At 41.9% G+C, this 22,609-nt stretch overlaps 1 protein-coding gene across 4 annotated transcripts in view; it reads right to left on the bottom strand.

The window, feature by feature from the left end:
- Positions 1-22,609, bottom strand: part of DENND1A (DENN domain containing 1A) — a 4,751,104-nt gene that overhangs the window by 703,054 nt on the left and 4,025,441 nt on the right. For all 4 annotated transcript variants that reach the window (XM_044058260.1, XM_044058262.1, XM_044058261.1 and 1 more), the window contains exon 15: positions 10,556-10,643. In XM_044058260.1, coding sequence (XP_043914195.1) covers positions 10,556-10,643 — 88 coding nt within the window. The remainder of the gene's footprint in view (positions 1-10,555; positions 10,644-22,609) is intronic.

Raw genomic sequence — 22,609 nt, 5'->3', positions numbered from 1 at the left:
TTGGATGCAGACCTTTGAGGAGAATAACAATTATCAAAGAGAATATTATATTCATAAAGTAGCAGAAAGTATATTAAGAACTAAGCCAACACAGGAATAGAGAAAGGAGAATCTGCTGATAGGGATGACTGCAATTAGGGATACAAGCAAGAGGGGGTTGGAATTTATTGGAGAAAATTGGCAAGGGAATCAAGGTACTAGAGCAAATAACTAGAGAGGGAAAGGTAACAGAATGGGAAGATGCCAAAAACTTATTTGGACTGCATGTTAGAGATTGCCTTCTTTATCAAGGACTGATATCAGAGTATAGGCAAAGAGAAAGAAATAGGGGGGTTCTAAATGAAAGACCAGCACTGTAAGAGTTTTTAGTACAATCTAGAACAGAGGTTGCCATTAAGAAAGGAAGAATTAGAACAGCATATAAAATATTGCATGGTAACGGTAAGAATCAGAGGAGATTAGAAAGGATTGGGAAGAGAGATTAGATAAGCAATTCACAAAGAAATGATGGGAGGATATATGTATGTTTCCCAAATATGCAACAAAGTCTAGAAGATTTAGGATCTTTGCTTGGAAGTGTTTACATGGGTATTTTTATACCCCAAGTAGTCTCCAAATAGTTTTTCTCAGGTAGACAGCAAATGCTGGAGGTGTTTACATGGGTATTTTTATGCCCCAAGTAGTCTCCAAATAATTTTTCTCAGACAGCAAATGCAGGAGGTGAGATGGGGAAGAAAGAGGTAACTGGGAACACATTTTCTGGGAGTGTAATGAGTTGGCAGACTTTAAAGATTCCCTGCAGCCTTTTCTGTCAGAGATATTGGGTGAGCAAATTGGTGTAACTAAGGAAAAAAGAAGTTATGTACCTACCATAATGTTCCATGTTGGTTGTCTTCATCTTGCCTTCCTTCTTGCTGGTTGGGTTCGGAGCCGATCCTCTGCTCCGACTCGGCCATCTTCAATAGCTCGAGAGCTGTTTACTGGCTCAAGGCTACCCCTTATCCCATAATGCCTAGCGATAGCTACCCAGATCTCGTTTGAAATAGCTAACTCCAGATATAACAAGAAAATAAACCAGTCAAAATAATTAGTTGACTATACCTGCCATATTCTCTAAGTCAATAGAGGGAAACAAGAGAACACTCAGCCAGTGAAACAGGAACTGCTCTCGGTCCACTAGGACAGGGGAATGGAGGGTGGGACGCAAGAAGGAAGGCGAGATGAAGACAACTAACATGGAACATTATGGTAGGTACATAACTTCTTTATGTTAAGTTATCTATCTCACCTTCGTTCTTGCTGGTTGGGACAGCGTCCCTAACACCTAACATCCTGGGTGGCTCAGTGGAACAGACTCTTCAGAACAGTGGAACCAAAGTCAGCTCTGCTCCTGGAGACCATATCTAGCTTTTTAATGAGAAATAAAGGTATGAGAGTTTGCCCACGTGGCAGCTGCACAGATAGAATCCATGGGCAAACTGGACTGGAAGGCTACACAGGTGGCCAAGGCCCTAGTAGAATGACCTTTCGGTTTAACAGGTAACTCTTTATTCCTTAACTGATAAATGAAGGTAACAGTATGTGATAACCATCTCGACAAGGTTACCTTGGAAACTGGGAGACCTTGTTTGCCTGAGGCATAAGAAAGTAATAATTGGTCCGATTTCCTTATGGCTTTCATTCTGTGTAGGTAAAAATACAATTGTCTATGAACGTCCAATTGGTGTAGTTTGTACTCTGCCTTGTTAGTATGATTAGAGAAAAGCACAGGAAGATCTATAGATTGGTTTAAATTATTTTCTGAGCAGACTTTGGTAAGAAATGAAGGATTAGTCCTCAGAGCAACCCTGTCCTTATGAAACACCAAGTAGAGAGGACGAACGCATAGTGCCTGAAGTTCGGAGACGCGTCTGGCTGAAGTAATAGCTACCAAAAAGAGTGTCTTCCAAGATAGCAACTTGATAGAGCAGGGCACTGCCGGTTCAAAAGGGGGGCAGAATAAAGGAAGTTAGGACTAAATTAAGGTCCCAAGGAGGAGGGGGATCTCTCACTGGAGGCCTAAGAAGAGATGTCCCTCTCAAAAAAGCTTTACAGAGCTTATGAAACATAATGTTAGAATTAGACAAACCAACATGAAAGTTAGAAATGGCCACTAATTGTACCCTGATTGTAGCGGAAGCAGACCTGGAGTGAAACAGTTGTGCTAGGAATTCCAGAATTACATGGACTGGGCTGAAAAAGGATCTACATTCCTAGCCTCTGCCCAACAAGAGAAACATTTCCATTTGCTAGCATAAGTTTTCCTTGTTGTAGACTTATGAGAGGAGACAATAATCTCACGGACTGCTGGGGAAATGCTAGGAAGCCTGGCTAAGGTTGGAAGTGGAGCAACCAAGCTGTGAGCTGGAGAGTTTGGAGGGACTGATGCAATCCGCCTGATTGATGAACCAGGAGGTCTGGAATTGGGTCCAGAGGCCAGGGCTGATAGAGAAGGTAACGGTGCATGAACGGGAACCATATCTGTCGACACCAGTAGGAGGCAATGAGGATCATTTTGCAACCCAACGATATTGCTTTCTGTATAAGTTTGGGTATCAGGGGAAAGGGAGGAAAGGCATAAAGAAGTCCCTGGGGCCAATCGTGGACTAGAGAGTCTCTGGGAATGTGACCCTGAAGGAGAAGAAGGGAGAAGTAGTTGCTGCGTTTGCTGTTGAAGGGGGTGGCAAAGAGATTGCAGCACGGCTGTCCCCATTTGCGGAAAATAAGATTCGCAACTTCCTGATTCAGAGACCACTCGTGAGGCATGAGGATAGCTCTGCTGAGCCTGTCCGCTATGAAGTTGGATCTCCCAGGGATGTGCGTCGCAATCAGAAAACGTTGGGAGAAAATCGCCCACTGCCAAAGTCTGAGTGCTTCTTGACACAGGGGGTAGGATCTGGTTCCGCCCTGCTTGTTGATGTACCACACCACTGACATGTTGTCCATTTGGATAGCAATGGTCCCAGAAGGCAGAGTGTCTTAAAGGGCTTGCAACACCAGGAGCACAGCTCTCATTTCTAGAACATTTATGTGCAGATGGTACTTTGCCTTGGACTGTCCTGCCCAGATAATGCCCCCCCCCCCCCATCAGGAAGGCATCTGTCATCACTGTGGCTACCGGAGGGGGCTGTACGAAAGGTCTGCCCTGAGTAACTAGTGGGGAGACCAAGAAAGATGTCTTTTGCATGCATCCGTGATCAGGATCATGTGAGCCATGGGTAGCTCTTGGAAAGACCACTGCGTGAACAGAAGCCACTGAAGAATTCTCATATGAAAACACGCTGGTGGGATTAGAAGAATGGCTGCTGCCATGGAACCCATAGTTTGAAGGACATACCTGACTTGGATCCTTTTGCTCTGTATTAGAATTTGTATTTGCTGACGAATTGCGGACACCCTTTCTAGTGGTAGCCTTGCAAACATATTCCTTGTGTCTAAGTCTGCTCCTATGTAAGTGATAGACTGACAGGGCAACAAGGCAGATTTTTCTAAATTTATTGTAATGCCTAGCTGGGTACAGATTGTGATTGTGTAGTCCCGTGCTTGTAGGAGTTGATGCCTGGTGGTAGCAGTGAGGAGCCAGTCGTCTAGATATGGAAACACCTGAAATCCTTGACATCTCAGGTGAGCCATAACCACTACCATACATTTGGTGAACACCCTGGGGTCTGTGGTGAGACCAAAGGGCAGAGCTCTGAACTGATAATGACTGACCCCAGCCGGAAGCGAAGATATCTCATGGAGCGCCTGTCCAACTTGATATGTAAGTATGCATCCTGAAGATCTATCGAGCACATCCAATTGTCTTGACCCAGAAAGGGTAGAATGGACTGTAGTGTGACCATCAGAAACTTTGTTCTTTGTACAAACCTGTTTAGTCTGCTGAGATCCAGAATCGGTCTCCAGTCCCCTGTCTTTTTTGGTACTAAAAAGAACCCTGAGTAAATTCCGGATCCGTGCTGGTCTGCCGGGACTTCCTGGATGGCTCTTTTTTCTAGCAGTTTTGAAACTTCTATTACTGCTTTCTCCTTCAGATTGGGTGGAACATCTGGAAGGGTCTTCCTTGACTGTAAGGGGGGTTGATGGAAGGGAATTTTGTAACCTCCGGATATAATGGACTGTACCCATCTGTCTTGTGTTAAACTTTACCAGGCTTTTGGGTACAGTGAAAGTCTTCCCCCGACTGCCTCCAGAGGTGAGCAGACGGGCAACCCTTCAGGGATGCTGGAAGGGCTTGTCAGAGAAAGATTCTCTGTTGCCCTGGTTCTGCGGACCCCCTCTGCCACGAGGGCAGCGTCTATTATTATTGTTTCCCCCTCTGCCTCTGGAGGAAAAATCACTACGTGTGTCAGGCAAGGCTCCCTGAGATTTACGGAACCACATCTTCCCACTCTTCTGACCCTTGGGGTAAGGTCTAGAGGGAGTGGAAAAACGGACTCCCACGGCAGAGAGAGTCTTGCCTTCTTGCACACACCTAGTCAAAGTGTCTTTCACCTGTGGTCCAAAAAGAAAAGAACCATCAAAGGGGGTGTTGGTGGACGCTTGAAAGGGTTCCACAAAGTTACACAGCCACATCCACGCATGCCTCCTAAGGGCCACACCTGTACCTGCAGCTGCATAGGAAATGAGTCTCATGGAGGTGTTAACTACAGAATTAAGCATCACTAGCTGGGAAGCTACTTTGGCTTGTGCTCCCTCAGCTGTTGGATCTTGAAGGGTATCTCCGAGCTCTTTAAGGAGATTCCTTTGAAGTCGGGTAAAATGACATAGGTAGTTCAGTGACCTCATGGAGAAGGTCACTGAAGTGAACATTCACTTCCCGTATCTGTCCATCATCCTAGACTCCTTGTTAGGGGGATGGACAGACGAAGAGGTCTCCGCTAACTCTTTTTTGGTGGCTGCTGCTACCACCATGGCATCAACAGGAACGCCTTTAGAAAGGAATTGCTTATCCTGGGGTGCTGTAATGAATTTACCAGTTCTCCTTGGAGTTGGTTCCACTGTATCCGGAGCTGACCAAGCCTTTCGAGCCACCACTGTCATAAGTGGATCGAAAGGCGGAGAAACCCAGGAGGTGGAAGGTCGGGAACCGAAAACATCCAGAAATACAGACTCATCCTCGGTGGGGGCTAGGAGATTCCAGTTCCCCCTCTGCTTAAGTATTTCCAGGATGTCCGAGAAGGAAACCTCTTCAGAGGGGGATCTCAGGGACCCTTCTGAATCATCTAAGTCTGTATCAGAAGTGACAAACTCAGGGGAGTCAATGTGCTTCCTCTTACACTTTTTCTTCCGAGGGGGCTCCTCTGAGTGATCAGGAGAGGCCTCAGAAGAGGAGGAAACACGTAATGGGGTGTCCTGGAGCATTGGTTCTCTACGCTTAGGGTCTGGAGGAGGAGCAGAGGTTGGCACAGGCGCTACGGGGGACAGAGCTGGTGGGGCTGAAAGTGGAGCTGACTCAGAGGACAGCACACTCCACATGACATCAAAGGCATCCCTGCCACGATGCAGAGAAAGCTCCAGTTCTGAAGAAATAGGAATCTTCCTCTGCACCGAGGGGGACGGCTCCGAGACCAATGTTGGAGCTGAGCTCACCTGCGCCGAAGCTCTGAGAGGGAGAATGGGGTCGGACAAGAGTCCGATGCCACTCGCCCCCTCGGAGCCAATGAGGAAGCCACGGCGTCCAGATCCCTCGATGGAAGGTACCACCGAGGGAATCGGAGCCGACGGTTCCACTACTTGAACCCTAACGAACTCCGGCTCCGAACTCATTGGAGTCAGAGGAGGAACATCAAGAGAAATGGACAGAGCCGATACCTGTTGAGGAGGGCTGGACAACATTTTAGCTAGTGCCTGTGACTTTAGCAACCTACTGACTACTCTCTCCACATCATGATCCAACAGCCTAGAGGATCGAGAGGAGTGAGAGGATCGGTGACTACGCTCGCTTTGAAGTAAAGGAGACTGAGGAGCCTAATGCATCGACTCTAAGGAAAGGGACCTCAGCCTCTTGCAGCTTCACGACGGCTCCGAAGCCTCTGATGGAAAGGCGGAGAAACCCAGGAGCCTAAACAATAGACAGCATGAGTCACACTTCTTAAACCCAGAAACCTTAGCTTCCTTGGACATGCTGTACTGGAAAATGGAAACTAACCAATTAACCAACAATAAGAAGAACAATATTCAGTTCTACAAAAAAGCACACCTACTGGAAAGGCACACAAGTACTATCTAAAAAGGATATAGATAAAGTTTTTTTTTTTTTTTTTTTTTAAAGGTAATAGGATAGCCTCTAATTTAAATGGCTAGCCTATAAGAAAAAAAAAAACAGTAGGAAAGCCTCTAAGTTAAACGGCTAACCAGGGGAAGGGGGGAGGGGTGGGGAGAACTCTCTAAGTTAAACAAGTTCTATAAAAAAGGGATACTATACAATAAACAGTTATCTACAACAGTAACAGCACTATCGCTAATAATACAACAGAAAAAAATACTAGAGGAGTTAAATTCTAGAGAGAATTTACACAAAATAATACTATACAAGCCTGAGCCAGAAAAACGACACCTCGCAGCTGAAGCGGCAAATGAGATCTGGGTAGCTATCGCTAAGCATTATGGGATAAGGGGTAGCCTCGAGTCAATAAACAGCTCTCGAGCTATTGAAGATGGCCAAATTGGAGCCGAGGATCGGCTCCGAACCCAACCAGCAAGAACGAAGGCGAGATAGACAACTTAACATTCTTTTTTTTGACCTATGATACAGAATCAGAATTGCCTAGACATAGTAAGGTTTTGCTGACTCCAAATATGATGGCTGGCAAAAAAGCAATTACTAGAAAATGGAAATTAAAGTCTAAACCAACTTTACTAGAAGTAGCGAAGATAATAACAGAGATAAAACAACTGGAATTGGGATCTTTAGAAAAGGGTAGGAGCAAATTACATAGGAAAAAAATGGGAAGTGTGGCATCAATACATGGAGAGGAGGAATGAGGTTTAAAAGAAGGCAGGAAATGAATGAGCTGTGTAATGGTTGACTGACAATGACTGGACATATTATAAGTGATGTATAATGTTTGCAGCTACAGTTGCGTCAGCATGGTTTGTAATGTATAATGTTTGCAACTGTATCGGTACGGTTTATATTTAGTTATATAAATGTAAGATTGCCTATGCCATACATGAAATTTTAATAAAGATGTTTCTTGTTTAAAAAAAAAAAAGAGCCACTCATAAACCTACAGTAAAGCCTTTGACATGCAACCACACTGAAGACTAGCAGGTAAGGTACAAGTACTAGGAGCAAGGCAGAAACTTACGGAACTTAGTGGGGGAATGGCAGCACGGCAGCAGTCGTAAACTAATGGTTAGGACAAGATGCAAAAGAAGAGAAAAGTGAAGTGCTGCAGAGGTTAGTTGTGGTTCAGTTTGTTGCTGTTATCTAGATAATTTGGCTTGCAGATACTCACTCAATATGTGGGAAAAAGCCAAAGCTTATGTTTGTGTCAGGAGATGGTTTGCGCTATCTTGTTACGGCTATGATGAATGCCCATAAACTGAACAAAAATTTCTTGTAGTTAACATCTTTCTCTTTTATCTGCCCCCAATACATAACAAACACTTAGCTCTGTACTGAGTAAGGGCAAATATGTAAGGAAAAAGAAGACTTTCATAAAGGTTAACAACTCTAAGAAATATGATTTGGGTGGACTATCAAAGCTGTCCTGGGAAACCAGTTCTGTTAGTGCTATACAATATGTACTATGAAAAGAAAGCTTCCAGACCAGTAAGACTATAGAAGGATAAGGTTTATGTGAGAAATTACAACCTATGAATTAATCAAGAGACTGTTGTTTTTATTCCTGACTACCTCTCTAGAGCAACATCCAGAACCTGATACTTGGAAAAAGGAGTAGGGAAATAGAACAGACATTAATATCCATAGCACATATGGTCTATTATAGATGACACGCTTTATACAAGATGGACTTTTACTGCTTTCATTTTACTGTAAACATTTATATGTTCATATTTTTCAGCAGCAGAAGAGGCATATTCCTGGCATCCAAGAATGTCCATGTCGTATTCAAAATACACATTTTGACTTATATTTAGGATTAGTATTTTTCATAATGACATGTTCCAGGTGCTTCTTTGTTCTCTTAGGTTGAAGACAATTGTCAGTTTGGGTCAGACTCTAAACTGACATGCAGTGTTGTTTTTTTAATATATACAGGTGGCAGGTTAAGTGAAATAACAGCTGTGACTTCTGCCTTTAACTAGCTGCATGCAAAGCAGTTGCTAAATCCAGTGAAATATCATTTATTTTAGTTCCATCGTACTAGCAGAGAAAATTTTAAAATGTATTCCTGACAGAAAATAACACATTTATGTTTTTAGTTGTTTACCGGGGTAGTGCACTAATCAATGTTTGACCAGTTTCAGGCTCAGCCCGGGTGAAATACAAAACATTTTACAAAAATAAAATGCAGAAATGTAATAAATAACATAGTTCAGACTGATTACATAGATAAAAGAATGTATGTACGTGTGTATGTATATATATATATATATATATATATATATATATATATATATATGGGTCTACTTCAGAAGATCGACAGACCATTTGATCGACAGCCAGTATTCAAGGCACTTAGGGATTTGCCCCCCTCCCCACTGTTGTGCGACCCTGGAGTTGATATATATAGTGTGGGGTGTGTGGGGGGGGGGGCATTTTCGTTCAAAATGTGTAGTTTTTCTTGCATTTTCATGCTTTTAAATGAAAATAGGTGGGGGACTGTGCCCCCCACAACCCCCTAACTATATATAACAACTCCAGGGTCGCACAACATTGGGGAGGGGGGCAAATCCCTGTTAAGTGCCTTGAATACTGGTTGTCGACCAAATGAGCTGTCGACCAAATGGTCTGTCGATCATATGAAGTAGACCCAGATATATATATATATATATATATATATATATATATATATATATATATATGTGTGTGTGAGTGTGTGTATGTATACATTCTAGTAAACAGTGCAATGTACAACCAAGCAGAATGTAATGTATACTATTTTATGTAATATACAATACATGCACAAATAAAATAATGAATAAGAAATATCTATTCTCCTGAAGCATATAAAAAGAGAAGAGTGGTACAGTATCAAAAATATATTTAATTACTGTGCAACTAAAAGCAAGGTTTTTACAAGCAAAAAAATAACAACGTAAAACAGATTAATTTAAAAGACTGCCAACCTCAGATGTTTGTCTCTTTTGGCTTTTTCCCGGTTAGGGGTCGTCACAGCGGAACTCCGGTCCGCTAATGATTGGCAGTAGATTTTTTACGTGCCGAGTTTGCCAGCCCTGACGCACAACCTTCAACGAAGGTACGCCCATTCACGTATGTCTTCACACAGAAGACGCTCTAGCTGAGAATCGAACGGCACAACGTCTTGCTGTGAGGCGACAACGCTACCGCAGCACCACCACCGCATTTGAAATTGACATTTACTGCATGAACAAAGACAAGTCATTCCAACAGAAATTATGGTAGCCAGCATAAACAAAACAGTACTTAATAAGAAGCACAACAAGAAAGAAGACATTGATTTCATAAGTACACTTCTTTTAAGTGAAGTTCTGGAGAGAGACTGAGGCACTCTTTTCCTTGAAGAAAATGGAGTTCACTAGCATTCAGCTGTAGCAACCTAATACACTCCCATTCTCTAAATGCACAGCCATTTACTTGTTTTGAGTACCAGTTGTAAGATAACTGCACCTAACATAGTCAAGTTTGGTTAGGAATTCTAAAGCGAACAATGATGACTAAAACCCTTCACTGAAGATAGGTACATGGGCATATAAAAACTGTGGGTTATGAAACCCTTTGTCTCAGCAGCATATGAAAAGTATAATAAGTTCAGGAAGAAACAATAGCAGATTAATGGGCCACAGTCCAAGAACTTCTGCTCTGATAGTAACAAAACTAAACAGGCAGATATGATGGGCAGTTATTTTTTCTATTAGTGTCAATGTACTTTCATTTAATCAGACCAAGTAACAACATTTTCACCACGGGAGGTGGGGGTGGAGGCAAAGATTTATTTACTGGATTTGCCAATAACATATTCAACTGCAGATCATTTAAATTGCTCATACAACAGCTGATAACATTTTGTCTGATCATTTTTTTAAGGAAGCTTATTTTGAATTCTCTTCTGTAATCTTAAGCCTTAGAACAAAACATTTTTATTAAAGGGTGAGTAGTTGTTGTGTCTTTCGGCTTTTCCCGGTTAGGGGTCGCCACAGCGGAACTCCGGTCTGCTAATGATTGGCAGTAGATTTTTACGTGCCGAGTTGCCTGCCCTGACGCACAACCTTCAACACATGTCTCCACACAGAAGACACTCTAGCTGAGAATCGAACAGGACAACGTCTTACTGTGAGGCGACAACGCTACTGCAGCACCACTATCGCAGATTAATGCATGTAAAACAAAAATGTTGCTTACCAGCATATTCACCCATATTGATTTCTTCTTCAAAAATATCACTGAAGCCTTTTCCAGAGTTCAGAAGTTCAAGTCTCCCATCAATAAACTACAAAACAAAACAAATCAAGTACTGTCAGAATACAAGTAAACAATGCTTACATAGAAGTTTCTTTAAGTCTACTCTCTAGATTAATGCATGACACATAACATACATTACACCGGTCAGCAGGATCTTTCAAACCCCTACATGCCTGTTAACTGACTTTGTTTAAGTTAGTTCACAGAAGCACAGCTTACTAAACTGTAATTTACTGAAGGGTATTATGAAATACTAAGTTCAAGGAAAAACGTAATTCACAGTAAAAGACAAGTGGTAAGGAGGTTAAGTTAAAGTCGGCAGAGAGCAATATTCTCTCCTGATGTGTATATATCTGTATGCTTGATTTTTCGTGTCGACTTGTAGCAAAACTGCCATATTGGTTTGTCTGCAGCCATTTGAGAAGAGGTCCGCTACACCCAGTATTAAATCAGCATTTTAAGCACCAACTCAGACAGATGAGACTTCAGTTTTACATCTAATCTGAAGGATAGCAACACCCATTAATGCTTCACTGCAAGGATAAAAGGACTGCAGCACTTCTGTGTATCATTGGTAGAAGACATAAACCAGGCCTTGCAGAAGAGTACTAACAGCATTAGTTCAATCATCTGGGATTATGGACATCATATGGCTTTTTAGGCCAATGTACTGGTTCTGACACTAAGCTTCATTCATTCAGATTAACAATTTTCACAACTATGAAGACACTAAGTTAGTTGGCTCAAGTAAAAATGAAGCCTTCCATAGTTTCCCATGTACTTTATATTCAGAGTTTCTGACATTCCAGATGACTTCACCTATGACAAAACCACATGAAGATTGAAGTGATTTTTTTTATTTTGTGATAACAGGTAAATACATTGAGTCTAGAAGCAGTATCATCTCAATCAAGAAAGGAGCAAATTAACATATAAACTGCAGGTTTAGAATAAAGAGCATTCATCATAAAGTACAGTTGCGCAAGTCCTACTTTCCCATAACAGTTGATGTTTGAATTTCTTCACTGTAGCCATAGCCTATGGGTAGTATCCTGCCAAGGAAACCAACACCTGCCCAACTAGCCAAAACTCCAGCTCCCCTCTCTTTCACTCACTCTTTATGTTGATGGGCATCCCAATGTACCCTTTTTGGAAGAAAGTACATCATCAACCAGACTGAGGTAAAGCTTCAGGGTTTTATTGCCTCAGGAAAGGAAGATAGATTCATCCCAAGCCAATAATTACCATTAAAAAATCAACCAAAGCACAACAGCAATAACAACTGTAACAAAGGATATTGTGTCCCACCTCAACTACATACAAAGGGGGTGATGGATCGGTGCAGCTACTACAGCAGTAAAGAAATTCCAACATCTACTGTTACGGGTAAGTAGGACTTACATAACTGTACTACATTTTTCATTCTCATTGCTACAGTAGCCTATAGGTAGATTGCCAAAGCTTACCCTACCTAGAAGGAGGAAAGATGACACGGGTCTAGTAGCCCTTGAAGAATGGCCCTAACAAAGTCTATCCTGACCTAGAGAAAGAATTCAGTTTGTAGGTATGAACAGAAGACCAAGTTGCTGCATGTAGAATACTTCTAGAGTCCATCCCCTTCCAGTCGAATAGTACAAGGTCCTGGAAGAATGTGCCTTAAATTTGTCTGGAATAGTTATACAATGATGAGAATGGCAAAAGCAATTGCACATGACAACCATCTGGATATAGTCTGTTTAGACACAGGTTGGCCTTTCTTATTCCCAGCAGAGGAAAGAAACAACTGTTTAGCCTTCCCAAATGACTTGGTTCTGTCAAGATAGTACTGGAGCTGCCTATGCACATCAAATGTATTTACAATCTGTTCTCCCTTGTTTGTTTGGCTCTGTGAAGAAAACCAGGAGATGGCTTGATTCAAAGTAAAGGAAGAAAACATTTTAGGCATGAATTAAGGATCTGTGTGTAATGCGACCTTACCTCGGAGTAAAACTAGATAAGGTTCACTCACCTTGCAACTCAGATACTCACCTTGCAGACGTCGGATCGACAAGTAAAACAGTTTCAAAATAATGAATCACAAGTCCATCTGAAAGGATAGTTAAGAGAGCCCAAGGAGGAGGAAGAATTCACTTGCAAGGGTGTCTGATGTGCAACATTCCTTTCAGAAACTGACCGGAAACATAGAAGAAAAAGAATAGCTAATTCATAGATGCAAATTGATGGAAGCATACACAAAGCCATCATTAAGAAGTGCAAATATTTGAGAACCAGATGTGCTACTTCCCTTTTGGGAGTCCTGTGATTGGCAAGACACCAACTAGAAAATCTTTTCTGTTTGCCAACATAAGATTTTCTAGCTGTAGACTTTCTTGCCTCCTTTAGTACCTGCTGCACATTCTCTTTAAAAAGGTCCTTAAAAGACATTAAAATTGAATTATCCAGGCAATCAGTTATAGTTGATTGACATCGGTGTGTATCAAACTCTCCTTGTGCTGTGTGCGTAGATCCAGTCTGTGAGGAAAGCTGGTGGTAACTGCCCTTGGCCAATTTCATAAGAAGGGAAAAAACAATTTTGCCTGGAATAAAAGGGGGTCAAACACAATGATTTTCTGGTAATTCTTTCTGAACATTGGAAATCAACGGAAAGGGTGGAAAAGCAAACAGGACCATTCCAGACCAAGGGAATGACAGAGAATCTGTTTTCCATGCTTGGCTGCAAAGATGTTTCGAATATAATTTTTCTCTGTTTTGAAAAGAGGTGAACATATCGACTTTGTGATGCTCCCCACATCTGGATCATGTCCCAGAAAACATGGCTGTACTAAGGTTTTATTGTGAGGGTCTGCCCAGGATCTGTTGAGTCTGTCTGCCAAAATGTTTTGCTCCAATGGAATGCAGGAGGCCTGAAGAGTCACAGAGTGCTGAAATGCAAACTGACAAAGAGGGTATGCCCTTGAACCCCCTTGTTTGTTGAGATATCACATCACTGTTGGGTTGCCTGTAACCACCTGTAAAGGGCTCAGAGCCCATAGATGGTGTAGAGTTTTCAAAACATGAACCACTTCTAGCATTTCCTTGTGCTTTGGCCTGTCTGAAGAGTCCCACAGAACTTATATATATATATATATATATATATATATATATATTTACTCCTGTGTAAACTGCACCCCCAGCATTATCTCAAGAGTCTTTCTGAACAGACTGAACTAGAGAAAGACAGTCTTGTATTAAGAGCCATCTGATCCGTCCACCACTGCAGTTCTCACCACACACCCCAGCACAGGAATATGAAAGTCCATGGGGTGTAGATGCTGGGTCCAAGAATTTTTTAGGAACCATTACATTTTTCTCATGTGTAATCTGGCGAGTGGTATTATGATGATAATTTTTTGCCATGAAGCCTACAATCCTGAGAAATTCTCTTACAGTGGCAAGAAGCTGTTGAGAAAAACTCAGAAAGCTCTGCTGGTAAGCTATTACCATTTCTTTAGGAAGGAAGGCCTTTTTCCTGACTGTATCTACTGGACAGTTCAAAAAGACAATTCCATGAGAGGGTGTGAGACAAAGGTTTTATAGGTTCATCTGAAATTCCAATGTGACAGGAGGTTGGACACCTTTGTCAGGGACTCCCAAACATATTTGGGAAAAGATTCTGCAGAAATAAGCAAGTCATCCAAATAAGGAAAAATGTGGATTCCCTGGAATCTGCAGTGAGCCATCACTTTGACTAGGTACTTTGTGAATATTCAAGGTGCAGTGAAGAGCCCAAAGGGTAATGCAGAAAACTGATAATGCGATCCATATATATAGTAAACTTTAGATATTTTCTGAGAAACTGTCAGCAATGGGTATGTGAGAGTAAGCATCTTTGAGATCTAGTGTTACCATAAGACAATGTTCTAGAAGCAGTGGAAGCACTGATTGTAGGGCAAACATTTTGAATTTTGGAACACTTACATAAAGGTTGAGAAAAGACAGATCTAATGGGTCTCCATGGGTGCTTCTTCTCCGATACCAAAAATATTATGGAATAAAAATTTGCCCACTGGTTCTATGACCCCTGCTTCTGACATATGTTGTAGCACTGGTGTAAACAGGTCTGTCTGGTTTGGTAGATGTGGTGGGATTCCCCTGAAAGGAGAAGGAGAGTCCACCCACTGCCAAATCAATACTTCAGAATCAACTCCAATACTCATCTGTTTGAAACCCTCTGACTCCATGCTAAGGGGCTGTGGGTCAGTTGATGTGTGAGAGGGTACGAAAACAGGGTCAAGATGGGTAGATAAGGTAATCAGGTTCCCAGAACAGTCATTCATTATCTGGAACTTGAGTCTTTTTGTAAATGTTACTTCTTTTATTTGGCTTGGAAGAGTTATCCTCCAGGTGTGTGTGTGTGTGTGTGTGTGTGTGTGTGTGTGTGTGTGTGTGTGTCTGCTTGTTGTTAGGCTTGGATATCTTTTGATCTGCCCTCTAAAGGAATGACAGGTGACCTTGTTAGGTTACAACCTGAGTACCTTAAAAATCAGAGAAACTCTTATGCATCATTTTGCATATGTTGTCCCACTGTTTAAGGATCTACATAGCCGCAGGCTCAGATACCATTATCCAGGATAAGTGCAGAATAAATAATATCAGACTTCAAATCATTAGAAAAAAATGATAACATAACTAACAAATCTTCTCAACACCACAGAAGCTGAAGCTCTAATGCACCAGTGAGAATGAAGAACATCTACCACTGCTGTAGTATGTTAACTTATGAATAGGAATTAGCCACAGACAGATGTCCTCACCATCTGAAGTTCATCTATGACAAAATAAGCAGTCATTTGTGAATCCAATAGCTCTGCACAGAAAGTCATTACTACCCATTTGGTATTACATATCCAAGCTTGCTGAAATTCTTGTTAAATTGTTGCTGTACTTTGTAAAAGTTATTCAAAATTTCATGGGAGATTTTTTTTCTGAGGTCCATCTCATGCCTTGGAAAGAAATCATTAGTAAGCATGCCTGTGGAGACGATTCTCCCCTGGAAGATTACCATCTTCAGTGTCTTTTTTTGACTAGAAGAATAATATCCAGTTTCCTTGTTTGAGAACTACAAGACATTTAACAAGAAATCTTTTCTCTGCCTTGTCTGAACTATTAGCACTAGAAAATGAGAAGGTTTCCATAAAAGCAATTGCAGAGCAGCTTCTTGGGTTGTAACTGCCTAAACACATGATGAATAGATAAGCTGAGCGATCACTTCTTGTATGAGACTGATGTGTGCTTCAAAATCTTCTCTCTTCATACTGCTTGGCACTACTTGGTACCTATACATTGGAGTAATGGAGGAGGAGGGAAAGGATTACCCCCCCCCCCCACAAAAATATGTAATTATATCTTTATGGATGGATTTTAGAATACATTGACTTTTAATCTGCTGAGACTGAGGAGTTTTGTTTTTTGTTTTTTTTTTTTTGCTGCTGCTGTTTTTTGTTGATAGCTGATCTTTCACAAGGGAAGCTTGTGGGATACCTGCTCTACTCTCAGCCACAGAACTACCTTCTGATGAGCCTAAATCCCAAAAGTCCCACAAGAAATTCACAATCTTAGAAAAATGGGAAATCTCACAAACTTTTTCATTAAAAAATCTGTTGGCAGGGGATTTGTGATCTTTGCAAATACCTCCAATTTCCATATCCCCTTCCTTTCCTAGTCCCTTAAGGGCAGACAGTGGGATTTCAGCTTCACAAGTGAAATAGGCCTCAAAGACTGAAATTACTGTTCCACAGCAGGATATCAGTCCAATAGTTCGCTGGGGAGGGGGGTAATAGTCAAGTTTCACACAGAGGGTTATTTATATAGGATATTCTATTTTTATTGAGCACATTCCTGGTAAGGGTCCTTCATTTTGATTTTCAGGACAGAATCATGGGAGCAACAAGGACATTTTTTTCTGCTTGCACACGACCAGATTTCCTTCAGAGGTTGTCCATCCCACCAGTGCCTAACTTGTCACCCACCAGTTTTTATGAATTGCTAAGACCTATTTTCCAGCATGGAAGAGTTAACCTTCCAACTGCAGCAAAGTCAACTAACTCTGGCATTGTTTTGATGGCTAAAAGGAAAAGGGACCTTTCCTGACATTTGATATTTCAGATGGACGTTAAAGAACCTGGATTACTCGAGGCCAACTGTTCTTCCACTTAGGCTATGACAGAGATGATGACTCCATTTTCTTGGACTGACCTTCACAGGATATCTACTTTTGGAATACTCTCGACTTTATGATAGAGCATTTTAAACTGGGCATCATAGTGCACTCAGGTATGCAAAAACAAGATTTAGAGCTCTCAGGGATATAAGGTCTTAAGTTCACAGTGATTCTTCCTTTCCTTCATAATATGGGCCTTTAGAAATGCACTTAAATGCATCTCTCTTGAACCATTCTCTCAGCTATCTACCCCAAAAATTCCAAGTCATTTGAGAGGTGTGCACAGAAATGTGGTGATAGCGACTGTCTGATCAGCTGAGAGAACCCACCACGAACAGTTTAAGGTGCATGTTGCATCTGTTAATAAAATTTTTTTGTAGTGGAAAAAGTCCAGCAGGACCCAAGAGGTGGGGATTGGGAAAACTTTTTAGAAAGTAGGGAATTAATATGGCAACTCACATTAGATGCAACAAGATCTCCAGGTATGAATGATGCTATTAGTTTAAGGAGCTTACTTAAAATGAAGAGAAATAGATTATAATTATTTTCTAGAATTTAGTAAATTAATTTCTTAGAGTTAGTTTATAAATAATTTAGTTATTATTTTTTATAACAACTGCAATATTGTATACCTCAGCTGAGGTAATGTTAATACATTTATGGCAGTGTTTATTGTTGCATTTGGTTTGTACTGCATACTTTTACGTGTACACATTTTTATATTTAAGAACAGAAATGCTTAAATATTTATGCAAAATTTTGTTTATTATTAGCATATACATTTTTTATGCAAGCATTTTATCTCATTTAATGTTTTTAAGGCTTAATTTTTTAAGTCAACATTTTCGGAAAGTACTGTTGCACTTTAAAATCTTTTATGCTTAAGATAGGACACAATATGTTTTCAATTGATTAATTACAATGAGTTTAATTGATTTGGCCAATTTTGTGGGTTATATTAACTGCATGGCCACACAGCTTATGTACCTTGAAAAAGCCTGGGATTCTCAGGCGAAAGCGCTTGGTTTTATTTTGTGTTCATTAAAATAGCTTTGTTCCAGTATACTACTACGTTTTAGTGCTGTTTTTTTACTGAAGACGTAAAGAGGATTCTGTTCAGTAACACTGGTTCCGAACATCATTTTTGTGTGGTGGTGTGGACTAGGACCAAGCTGGTGATCCTCTTTTGATTTTACTACTTTTGGAATACTCTCGACTTTATGATAGAGCATTTTAAACTGGGCATCATAGTGCACTCAGGTATGCAAAAACAAGATTTAGAGCTCTCAGGGATATAAGGTCTTAAGTTCACAGTGATTCTTCCTTTCCTTCATAATATGGGCCTTTAGAAATGCACTTAAATGCATCTCTCTTGAACCATTCTCTCAGCTATCTACCCCAAAAATTCCAAGTCATTTGAGAGGTGTGCACAGAAATGTGGTGATAGCGACTGTCTGATCAGCTGAGAGAACCCACCACGAACAGTTTAAGGTGCATGTTGCATCTCTGCAATATGTACTGATAAAAGGAAGGGCATTGAGGAAGCTAGTCTTCCTCAGTTTGGGTGTACAGAACTGGGTAAGTGAAGATTAGTGTGGATGGGCATTTTTGTGCAAGAAGAAAAAAGATGGTGGACATCCAGCAGCAGAAGGGAAAGTAGCAGCCTGATCTACAACAGGTAATTTCCACAGTCACCTCATTAGTGCAGTCATTGCAACAGAACACTGAAGACTTGAAGGCTGCCTGCTCAAAAAAGGATTTGCTGTTGCAACATCCATTGGAGGTTTTGGAGAAACAGCAAGGAGAGATAGTTGTCCAGGAAGAGATTACAGGGAGGAATGTTTTGAAGATAGGAGAGCTCCAGACTAACACATTGTGAACCAAGGTTAAATTGGATGACTTGGAGAATAGAAGCAAGATGAATAATGTCTCACTCCTTGGGATACTGAAGTGAAAGGAATGCAATGACCTACTTGCATTTACTGCAGAAGACCTCAAGACATCTGCTGCAAATGAACAGTATGCTACAAACTGATATAACATACTGGACTGCGATGGGGGCAAGTCCCACATACACGCCTTGGTATTTTATTCTTTGCTTTTTAAGTTATGTGGACCACAGCAGATCCTTTGCATATGCAGGGATTTGGGAGACTAGCCACCGATCAAAGGAGTGCAGATACAGGTGGTACCTGATTACAGCATTGCCCAAATTTAAAAGAGCAAAGCGATAGATCTGTACATTAGGAAATTAAAGGAGATTGGAGCACTGTGTCAATTAAGATTTCCTGCTTCTTTTTGTGCTGTATTTGGAGAGGTGGAAAAAGCAATGCTCAAGCTCCTGGATGATATGGAACCACATATCCGTACCATGGAGGTGCAGGTATAGTCATCCTCTCAAAGCAGCTTAAATGTGGAAATGGAAATTGACTCTTCACAGAAAGAAAGGAAAAGATATGGCAGTCTAGTTTTGTCCTCTCCCAGTAAACTATGACCTGGGAAAAAAACTCAAACCATTCTAAAGCCTGCTAGGTTTCCTTCACCAAGCAGGAGAGCACAAAATAAGAAGTTATGTACCTACCATAACGTTCCATGTTAGTTGTCTTCTTCTCGCCTTCTTTCTTGCTGGATGGGTTCAGAGCCGATCCTCGGCTCCGACTCGGCAATACTAAAAGCTCGAGAGCTAATTCCACCGGCTCGAGGCTCCCCTATATCCCACAATGCTAGGCGGTAACTACTCAGATCTCGTTTGGTAGCTATACCAAGCAATACTAGTCTCCAAAATGGAGTAACAAGTTTCGGAAGAAGAAACACAAAGAATTCCGGTCGGTCTGTCCAGGCTTGGGGGAAGGAGGGAGGGACGCAAGAAAGAAGGCAAGAAGAAGACAACTAACATGGAACGTTATGGTAGGTACATAACTTCTTAATGTTAAGTTGTCAATCTCGCCTTCATTCTTGCTGGATGGGACCGCGTCCCTAGCACCTTATCCCGGGTGGCCTATCGGAACAGACTCTTGAGAACAGTGGAACCAAAATTGGCACGGCTTCTGGAAACCATGTCCAATTTGTAATGTGAAATGAATGTATGAGGAGAAGCCCATGTGGCTGCTGCACAGATTGAGTCTATTGGCAACCTGTCCTGAAAGGCTATGGATGTAGCTAATGCCCTGGTTGAGTGAGCTCTAGGTCTTGAGGGTAATTTCTGATGTCTAATCTCATAGATGAAAGTAACTGTAGAAGTTAACCATCTAGACAGAGATACTTTGGTAACTGGAAGGCCTAGTCTTCCTTCTGCATATGACAGAAACAATTGATCAGATTTCCTGAGTTGTTTAGTTCTGTCTAAGTAATATCTCAGTTGGCGATGAACATCCAAAAAATGCAGCTTTTGCTCTGATCTATTTGAATAGTTAGGGAAAAAGACGGGGAGATCAATAATCTGGTTTAGGTTAATTTGAGAAGAGATTTTTGGTAAAAAGGATGGGTTCGTCCGGAGAGATACTCTGTCTTTGTGAAAAACTAGGTAAGGAGGACGACTGCAGAGGGCTTGGAGTTCTGATACTCTTTTCGCTGAAGTTATAGCTACCAGAAAAAGTGTCTTCCAGGAAAGCAATTTCAGAGAACATGAAGCTGCTGGTTCGAAGGGGAAGAATTAAAGATGCCAGAACCAAGTTTAAATCCCATTGAGGTGGAGGGTCTTTGATCGGAGGTTTGAGGAGAAATATACCTCTTAGGAAGGCCTTACAGAGCTTGTGAGCCATAATGCTGGATTCTGAAACACCCACATGAAAATTTGAAATGGCAGCCAACTGAACTCTAATGGTTGATGCAGAAGATCCTAAATGAAAAAGTTCCGCCAGGAAGTCTAAAATGGACTGGATAGATGCAGTAAAAGGATCAATGTTTTTCGATGATGCCCAAAGGGAAAAACGTTTCCATTTACTAGTATAAATCTTCCGGGTAGAGGATTTATGAGAGGCTATCAATATATCTCGGACCGGCGAGATATTGAGGAAGCCTGGCTAAGGTAGGAATTGGAGAAACCATGCTGTGAGGTTTAGGGAAGACAGAGATTGGTGCAGCTGATCCGACTGATGGGTAATCAGATCTGGTACTGGGTCCAGATGCCAAGGCTGCTCCAAAAGGTAACGATGAAGAAAGGGGAACCATATCTGTCGAGACCAGTAAGGGGCAATGAGGATCATAGTCACTCTCAATGCGATGGCTTTCTGAATTAGTTGAGGTATCAATGGAAAGGGGGGAAAAGCATACAGAAGTCCCGGGGCCAATCGTGGACTAGGCGTCTCTGGTGGGATGGCCTGGTAACGGGAAGAGCGTGAAGAAGTCTTGACACTTGCTGTTTTGGGGAGTAGCAAAAAGATCGCAGCAAGGATGGCCCCATCTTAGAAATACCTCTTCTAGAACTGATGTCTTTAGAGACCACTCGTGTGGCATGAGAATTGCTCTGCTCAACCTGTCTGCAATGACGTTGGATTTCCCGGGGATGTGCGTCGCCGTCAGAAAACGTTGAGAAGAGATCGCCCATTGCCAAAGTCTGAGTGCTTCTCGACATAAAGGGTATGATCTGGTTCCGCCTTGTTTGTTGATGTACCACACCACGGACATGTTGTCCGTTTGAATTGCAATAGTCCCTATGGGAAGAGAGTCGTGAAGGGCTTGCAACGCTAAAAGCACTGCTCTCATCTCTAGGACATTTATGTGCAAGTGGCACTCGAAGGCTTGCCATGTGCCCTGGACTGTCCTGCCCTGATAATGCCCCCCCCACCCGATCAGGGAGGCATCTGCTGTCAACGTGGCAACTGGAGGGGGGAGAGTGAAGGGTCTTCCTTGGAGAAGTTGAGGTGATGTGACCCACCAAGATAGTTGGTTCTTGCATACTTGAGTTATCAGTATGGTATGGGACATTGGGAGTCGTTGAAAGGACCATTGGGTAAAGAGCATCCACTGGAGGATCCTCATGTAAAAGCGAGCTAAGGGGAGAAGAGGAATAGCTGCCGCCATGAGTCCTAGTACCTTTAACACCAGTCTGGCTTTGACTTTGACCAAATGCAACAGAACGGAAACTTGGTTCTGAATGTCTAAAACCCTCTGCTCTGTGAGTGTTGCTGAAAGAGTCTGCGTATCTAATTTGGCGCCTATGAAAGTAATAGACTGACAAGGCGACAAGGCAGATTTTTCGAAATTTATTGATATGCCTAGAGCTTGACAGGTTTGCAAGGTGAAATTTCTGGATAGTAGAAGCTGATGCCTGGTGGTGGCCGTAAGGAGCCAATCGTCCAGATATGGAAACACCTGGAATCCCTGGCGCCTCAAGTGAGCCGTGACCACTGCCATGCATTTGGTGAACACTCGGGGGGCTGTAGTGAGACCAAAGGGCAGGGCTCTGAACTGGTAGTGACTGGCTCCCAGCCTGAAGCGGAGATATCTCCTGGAGCGTCGGTTCATTTTGATGTGATAGTACGCGTCCTGAAGATCTATCGAGCACATCCAATTGTCCTGACCCAAGAAGGGTAGGATGGACTGTAGCGTGACCATCCGGAATTTTGTTTTCTTGACAAACTTGTTTAAATGACTGAGATCTAGAATGGGCCTCCAGTCCCCTGTTTTTTTTGGTACCAAAAGAATTTGGAGTAGATTCCAGATCCTTGCTGGTCTGCTGGGACTGGTTGGATGACTCTTTTTAATAGCAGCTTTGAAACTTCCAATGCTGCCTTTTCCCTTAGACCGGGTGGAACATCTGGAAGGGATTTTTTTGGTTGAGTTGGAATGTGAAT

Source organism: Protopterus annectens, chromosome 16.part0 (genome assembly GCF_019279795.1).
Source record: "Protopterus annectens isolate FY-2018-M chromosome 16.part0, PAN1.0, whole genome shotgun sequence".
NCBI lineage: Eukaryota > Metazoa > Chordata > Ceratodontiformes > Protopteridae > Protopterus > Protopterus annectens.
The sequence above is the reverse complement of the archived record's forward strand: the minus strand, read 5'-3'. Positions and strand labels throughout refer to the sequence as shown.